At 41.2% G+C, this 7,511-nt stretch overlaps 1 protein-coding gene across 3 annotated transcripts; it reads left to right on the top strand.

Annotated features, from left to right (window-relative positions):
- The first annotated feature begins 437 nt into the window (after nt 1–437).
- On the top strand, nt 438–7,133 carry gtf2h2 (general transcription factor IIH, polypeptide 2). 3 transcript variants are annotated; one of them, XM_085367933.1, is made up of 16 exons: nt 438–486; nt 744–858; nt 1,140–1,240; nt 1,326–1,403; nt 1,506–1,542; nt 1,991–2,077; nt 2,165–2,215; nt 2,811–2,865; nt 3,064–3,169; nt 3,249–3,339; nt 3,447–3,642; nt 4,409–4,472; nt 4,563–4,666; nt 4,760–4,862; nt 4,941–4,980; nt 6,387–7,133. In XM_085367933.1, exons 3-16 carry the CDS (start codon nt 1,185–1,187, stop codon nt 6,495–6,497), a joined length of 1,179 nt encoding a protein of 392 aa, XP_085224059.1. In that variant the 5' UTR covers nt 438–486; nt 744–858; nt 1,140–1,184; the 3' UTR covers nt 6,498–7,133. The 3 variants fall into 3 exon arrangements, with proteins under 3 accessions (XP_085224059.1, XP_085224061.1, XP_085224060.1); XM_085367935.1 differs by lacking the exon at nt 744–858 and having other exon boundaries at nt 442–486; XM_085367934.1 differs by lacking the exon at nt 744–858 and having other exon boundaries at nt 455–693.
- The last annotated feature ends 378 nt before the right edge of the window (nt 7,134–7,511 follow it).

Here is a 7,511-nt window from a genome sequence, read left to right as displayed (position 1 = left end):
TTATAAATTTGTTCGGTATCGGAGTAGCTGTGCATGTGCTCTTGTAAATGTTTATTTTTATTCTTTCGATTGTTCTGAAGTAAACTTTTCTATACTTTATTACCTTGGCATGATGGATATAAAGGAAAACTCTGTTTAGTATGGGCGCAGAGCTTATGTTATTAGCACATAGCATAAATGTTCATGGATCTGGGCGCTAATAACTTCTAACAATTGCCATATACTGCATTAAACTACCATTAAGCATTGTCATTTTTTTAGTTTTCCCACTGATTTTTGCACTCTCCCTGATATGTACAGTATGATGTAAAATCACAAAGCTATTTGTTTGTATATGACACTGTGTAAACTTTCATTATAATGCCGCGGCCATCATGCTACGATAATAATAAATAGTATGTCACCGGATCCTTTCTCTTCTTTGCCCGTTTCCATCCGGAGGAAAAGTCTTGTTGCACAGCTTGCGTTACAGTATAGTCAGAGTTGGTGAGTGTTTATATTTATTGTTTAGTTAGTATAGTAAGTTATAAGGTGTTTAAAATCATAGTCCTGTGTAACTGCATGATGTGAGTCCCGCATCATGCTTGTTGTTTGAACTGCATGAAAATCACTGATTTATCAGGACTTTTAGCTAGCTAGCTAGCAGGCGGAATAGAGTCGACGAGCTGGAGTAATTCGTTGGTGGTGGAAAGTGTAAATTCATTTCAAAACCCGACTTCATCTGTCGCTTCTCTCACTGTAAGGTCAGCGAACCCAGTGTCAGCCTCACGCTGTCCTGGAAGAACATGGAGGGCTATGAGCTGTGGCTCAGCGGACTGCACTTACAACATCTGTTAGCTTGACTCTACTTACAGGCAGGTCTGTGGCGCTGATAACGACCCGTACGTAAAGGTGCTGTTTGGTCTGATGATGGGGTTTTTATTAACATGTTTTTATTTACCGCCAACTTCCTAGAAGGTAGCTAGTCACCGAGGTAATCTACAGTAATCGATAACTGCCACTGTGCTTCTAAGCAAGGCACATGGGTTAAATGCAGAATGAGCAATAACCGAAATGTGGCCATACGTCCTATCCTTAATGCAGCGTGTCATGAGTTATTGTGAGTCTGTAGTACCGAATGTGTGTACTTGGTTTGGCAGTGATTTGGCTGGGAGCGTCTGTTGAATTTCTGGCCGCCAAACACAATGGATGAAGAACCAGAGAGAGCCAAGCGCTGGGAAGGGGGCTATGAGAGGACATGGTGAGACTGCTCAGCCATGTGCATCTGCAGCTTGAGCTGTGTGTCGTCATTCCCTGGATTATTGTGGAATATGTTTCATCCTCAGGGAGGTGCTGAAGGAGGACGAGTCAGGCTCACTCAAAGCCACAGTGGAAGAGATTCTGTACCAGTCCAAACGGAAAAGGTGTGCGTGTTTGTGTCTGTCTGTCTGTCTGTCTATCCATCCCATGATGAAAATGCTTGTGTCTTCTCCTGCTCCTCATCTCATGCTTTCTTTGCTGCACAGGGTGATAGAGAGCCATGGGCAAGTGAGGCTTGGAATGGTGAGTTGTGCAGAGCCTTGTGTTTCCCACATGCGTAACACTTTTTGTGGTTCGTTATTGAAGTGGAGTGCTGTTTCAGCACTCTGAAATAAAGCATAGAAAATTTACACACAGTTAACTAATTATTCTAAATATGTGAGTAGTTGTGTGTATATCTGTATAATATCATGTGTTTGCAGAATGCTGCTGGATCTTTACTTTTCAGTTTAAAACCTTGAAGTGACTGTTTATGTGATTTGGTGCTCTATAAATAAACCTGAAATGAATGAGAAGTTTCCTGTCGTAGCACAAAGCCAAGGCCTCTGAGCTCTCATGTCAATATAGGATCTGCTGCACATTCTATATTTGTAGCCCAACATACCCGCTGGTTAATATTGTGCATAACATCTATTTTTTTGAAAAAATTGAAAAAGAAAGTTAAGATGTTAAAGGTTGTTTTGTACTTCAGATGCGTCACGTGTATGTGGTGATTGACTGTTCGCGTAGTATGGAAGACCAGGACTTAAAACCAAACCGCCTCACCTCTACTCTCAAGGTAAAGCAGAGCTGTCTCCCTGGACACCAGCAGCTACAGTGTGATTGTCTGCTAACCATCTCATCTCATCTCTTCTTTCCTCCTCAGCTCATGGAAGTATTTGTTGATGAATATTTTGACCAAAATCCCATCAGCCAGGTATGCCATAAGTCATATTCTGCCCCTTGTCACTGTATACAAACACACACTGGTTTCATACTTTTACTCAGATGCCCAATCCAGTTAGTTTCCTTTTGACTCTTAGCTCCTCCTAAACTACTGAATTCCTCATGCTCCCTCTAAGGCTGGGCTGCTCAGCTTATACGCCTGCTGATTGTGACAGACAAAAAAAAGTTTGATTTGCCAACCTGGAGCACAGACTTCATGCTACCACAAAGCAACACCTGATAATTTTATAAAAATGCACAAAGACAGTTGGGTGTCTTAGATTAGTGAGGGTGACAGACCCTGGTGGAAATGGCCCAACATGCAGTTCTAATGGAGAGACGTCCTGTCCGTGAAGGTTGACCGGGTTGTAAACATGCTTTCTAATCTGTATATGTCAGGTTTAACATATGAGTGTCCTGACATGCTTTCGAAGCCAGTCTTACGGGTCCACTGGAGGTGCCAGAGTTTCAGCATTGGCCCCAGGTTGCTGCTGGGTTACACTTGGCTGTGTGCGGATGTTCAGCAAACTTCCAGAGACTAATGAGTGACTGCTAGTAAGTGAGTTGTGCTGTGTTTTGTTTTGTAGGTTGGTATTATCACCACAAAGAACAAAAGGGCTGAGAAGCTGACTGATCTGGCAGGTATCTGTGATTTGGTCTCTTTGAACCAATGTTTTTTGATTTGCCACTAAACCTTTTTCTTTTTTTCTTTTTTTTAAATTAGCATCAGTGTGCCAGTGCCAGTGTTAGTTTTTTGTTTTTTTTGTTTTTTTTAAACCTCACGTCATCTGTTCTGTAATGCAAATGTACTGTGTGTGTGTTGTTTCACGGCATCACCAGGAAATCCAAAGAAGCACATCACTGCTCTGAAAAAAGCTGTGGACACTGTTTGCGTAGGAGAGCCGTCCCTCTACAATTCCCTCAACCTGGCCATACAAACCCTCAAGTAGGTTTAGCAGAGTCATTGTTTTTGATTAGCTTCTGTAGTGAGACGTCATTGAGCTGCTGTCTGCCTCTGTGTGAAGGCACATGCCTGGACACACGAGCCGGGAGATCCTGATCATCCTCAGTAGTCTCACTACATGTGACCCAGCCAACATCTATGAGCTGATCAAGGTGAAGCCACTCTGTTTTTTGTGCTGAGAGTCATCAGTCCATTGATTATCTTATAGACAAGTTAGCTCAGGTCCAGAGACAGCTCTGTGCTCCATCTCCTCCGTCAGACCCTGAAGTCTCTGAAGGTGCGGGTGTCTGTCATCGGTCTGTCAGCAGAGGTCCGGGTATGTACAGTGCTGACGAGAGAGACAGGTGGCTCGTACCACGTGATCCTGGATGAGAGCCACTTCAAAGAGCTGCTGATGCTTCACATCAAACCACCTCCTGCCAGCTCCTCCTCTGAATGCTCTTTAATCCGCATGGGTGAGTATGCTGACGCTGTCTCCATCTCTTGGTATTCAGTCAGCTCCTCTCCCGTCACTTACCTACAGCTGCAGCAAAAGCCTTTGGAATTAGTAGGATTTCCTTGTGGATCAAAGTTATTAATAAAAACAATGGAACTAAACCAGTGACACTGGTGAACCCCAAGTAATCACTGGAAGTGTCACGTTCACCTTCTCATATACTTAAGCTCTTTGTGTACGTTGCGTCCAATATTGAGGCCACCAGTAAAAGTAACGCACTTGTCCAACTGTCCAGGGTACAATGTGGGTACATGCTGTCAGCAGGTCTAAACACAGAAGCTTTGTTCTGTTAAGCTTCAGTGCTTGCTGCTGCTCTGGTGATTCTTAAGTAGTGTTCTGCTTTGTTTTATTCCCTCACTGCATCAGCAAATCTGACTCACTTTCAGCTGCTAGACTTTGGAGATGTTTTCCTTCAAAATAAAGCAGTGGTTATTTCTGTGTCATCTGTAAACTGTTGATCTTATTATGTGCTGATGAACCTTTAGGTCTTTAGAATTGTGTTTGTATGCTTTTGTGGCTTTGTGTGTCTGTATAATGCTTCTTCTAAGCTCTTGTGAAAGTTGCTGTTCATGGTTAGATTAGTGTTGAAATCCTTCAGAGTTTCTGATAGCTATTTCTTGTGGTGACGTTTTGAAATGATTCCTTTGAAACAGAACCAAGATTTGGAGAAAAAAAGTAAGTCATTCTCACTGAATCCACTTGATGTGAACCTTGTGTTTGCTCAGGTTTTCCTCAGCATACCATTGCCTCTGTGACTGACCAGGATGCCAAGCCGTCGTTCAGCATGTCGTGAGTAGAAAGCAGTGCGATTAACCGCATGGCTAAGACTGCAGGTTAAAATGAATATTTGTTTTGACGCTCGTCTTTGTGTTTGTCCAGTCATCTGGACAGCAGCAGTGGTCCAGGTCTGTCTCTGGGAGGATATTTGTGTCCACAGTGCCACGCCACTTACACTGAGCTTCCCGTGGAGTGTAAAGTGTGTGGTATGTACTGTTCAGTTAAAGGATTAGATGGGAAATTTTTTTTTATTTTTGTTGTTGTGTGTTGACTGGCCTATGTGCTGTTTTATCTCCAAGGTTTGACTCTGGTGTCGGCCCCCCATCTCGCCAGATCCTTTCACCACCTCTTCCCCCTCCAAGCTTTTGTAGAGAGTCCAGTGGAGAACCTCCAAGGAGACAGGTAGCTGTGATCTACTCTCACATTGAGATGCAGATGGTGTTTCACTGCATGTCTTATACTGTTGTGGTTTGGTTTCAGGTTCTGTCAGGCATGTCAAGCAGAGCTGAAGGATAAAAGTGTAAGTGGCTGAATATCTGTGCAGCACAGCACAGTGTTATTCTTGTTGTGAAATGAACTTCCAGTTTTACTCATAAAAGCCAGTTTGCCTGTCACAGTCAACTGCCCTCAGTCTTTGCTGTGTAAATTGAGTCATTTGTCGAGGTTTACAAGTGATTTCTGCTCACGGGTATGCGAATAACAAGACACACTTTAATATTGGCTTTAATTCACAAAATGTTTCAGAAACATAACATCCAGCTTCTGTTTGGCTTGCTCTAAAGATCAGCATCTCTGTCGAAGACTGGGGGAAATGTGGTCTGTGACAAGCCAGTATAGTTACCCGTTCTTTTAAATTTGCCATGAGGTTCACCAGTTTTATATATTAACACACCTACAATCTCATACAGCAGGCATCTGCATATGAATATGCAGAATCTGCAAGATTTTTGCTTTTTCCTTATACAGTGGATAGCCATCATCTCACTCTTGCTGAAATTTGTCTGCATCCCAAACCATGACCACTCTACATGTCCTCCTAAGAACCAGGAGGACATGTAGAGTGTTTTTAGTCTATATCTTTTGACTTATTTGAGCTACCCTACTAAGTCCTGATGTGCTAAATAGAGGATATGCTGGGCTTTCCATAGATATCTCATGTGTTTGGGTGGAATCTTTTCACTCCAAAGAGCAAGGAAATCACACAACAAGTTCAACAGGAAGATTCCTTTTTTCCTCGGTTCTCAGGAGGATATAAGCCCAATTCCACAAAGCTGGGATGCTGTCAGATTTAAAAAAAGAAAAAAAACATTGCAACAATCACAAACACATTTCATTCAGAAAAACACAAGATGTTTAAACAGAGGCAAATTGTTTCACAAAAGGTATTTGCTAATAAGGCGAGAGACAGACTTTCTCAGGAGTGAAGATGGATAGTTTCACCAACCTGCACAAAACTGCATCTTTGAAAATTTGAACAATTTTAATGTACCTCATTGTGAAATTGTCAAAACTGTGACTTGTGCCATCATCTTCAGTTCATAATAATAATTATATAAGTGTCTCCATGCTGCCCCTTTTGTATCAATATTATTGTTGTTATTATATGTATATTATTTAGTTTTTTTTTAAAGATTAAATAATTATTTAAAGTATATGTAAATATAAATTTATACCCATCTGAGAATGAATGCAGATAGGATAAGTCAGCAGACTACTTGATTATTTACAGATTTAAGCAGCACACATTTCCACCCACATGTGCTGGCTGGCAGAGCTTAAGTTTTGGTGAAATCAGGGGCCCGCCTTCAGTTGCTGTGACACTTTGTGCCCTGCTGGATTCATTTAGATTTTTTCTTGTAAAAACTGTATAATGTCTTTATCTGCCTTTTATTTATTTGCTCTGTCTGCATACCTGTGACATTCCAGATGTTCAGCTGTCCATCGTGTCACAGTGTGTTCTGTGTGGAGTGTGATCTCTTCATCCACGAGTCTCTGCACTGCTGTCCCTGCTGTATTTACTGTCAGACTGTTCCTTGAATCTCTACACAAGCTTTATTCACATCTGATAGGATGAAAATGAGGTCACGTGATTTTTTTTTTTCCAACAAGGATGATTCTTATGGAGCTTCTCACTGAACACTTGAGATCTGATGACTGGGAGTATGAGATGCTTTTAGTCCATAATTTGAGGTGGAGAGACTCCTGTAAATACAGCTGCTGAGCTGCTGCATTGGTTTCTGTCATCAGATTACCACATACATAAAGATTTCTGTCATCAAATATGTCAGATATCTTTGGTAAGCATTGTAAAAATATGTTTTTGTACTCTAGCTCTGGCTGTAGCATGATAGCTGAACACTTGTACTTCAAGCTAAATTTCAGCAGGTTTCGTTGAGTTTGGATTTTGGGGGTTCCACCCACTCGTCAGTTGTAAGCGTTTTACATTTTACCCTTATACTTAGGACTGACTTTGACTTTGATGTACTTTAAGACGGCAGCTTTTTGACTAAATAAAAAAATGCAAATGTTTTCAGCAGAATTGTGTTATTTCACAAAGAAGACAAGCCGTATAGCTCTCCGAAAGAAGAAGCAGTCATCTTTCATCTCTCGTCAGTATCTTTTCATGTTCGGGTGGCTTGGACTTTATTATCCTTTGCAACTAACAGTATTCAGAAAATCCCAATTAAACTCTCAAACCTTCATCAACAGGCTCTTTTGGCATGGTCTTTGATCTATAAACATAACTTTTCTCCACAAAGATATTATATTTGGAACAACTGTAACATTCTATACAAGAATAAGTCACTATTCTTTGAAAACGAGTTTAATAAAGGGATTCTTCTTGTAAGTCAAGTATTCAGTAATGCAGGATTATTATATAATTACTCAAAAACAATACAGAACTCCTTTGGGTATACACCCAAAGGAGTTCTGTATTGTTTTTGATGCCATACCATCTCAGCTATCCATGTTGTTTAGAAATACCACTGTCTCCCCACATCTGTTCATGTCTTACCCTGTTCTGAAAGAGTCTCCTTTAGGTCAGATTTG

Source organism: Diplotaxodon limnothrissa, linkage group LG12 (assembly GCF_057381915.1).
Source record: "Diplotaxodon limnothrissa isolate DT_005_m linkage group LG12, D_limnothrissa_male_GT1.1, whole genome shotgun sequence".
In the NCBI taxonomy this organism is placed as follows: Eukaryota; Metazoa; Chordata; class Actinopteri; order Cichliformes; family Cichlidae; genus Diplotaxodon; species Diplotaxodon limnothrissa.
Note: the sequence above shows the minus strand (reverse complement) of the source record. Positions and strands in the feature narration are given on the sequence as shown.

Coding starts and splice junctions, on each gene's coding strand:
- gtf2h2 (XM_085367933.1), top strand. CDS start 1,185: ATGGATGAAGAACCAGAGAGAGCCAAGCGCTGGGAAGGGGGCTATGAG. Junction 4,863..4,940: donor GAGAACCTCCAAGGAGACAG/GTAGCTGTGATC, acceptor GTTTGGTTTCAG/GTTCTGTCAGGCATGTCAAG. Junction 4,981..6,386: donor CAGAGCTGAAGGATAAAAGT/GTAAGTGGCTGA, acceptor GTGACATTCCAG/ATGTTCAGCTGTCCATCGTG.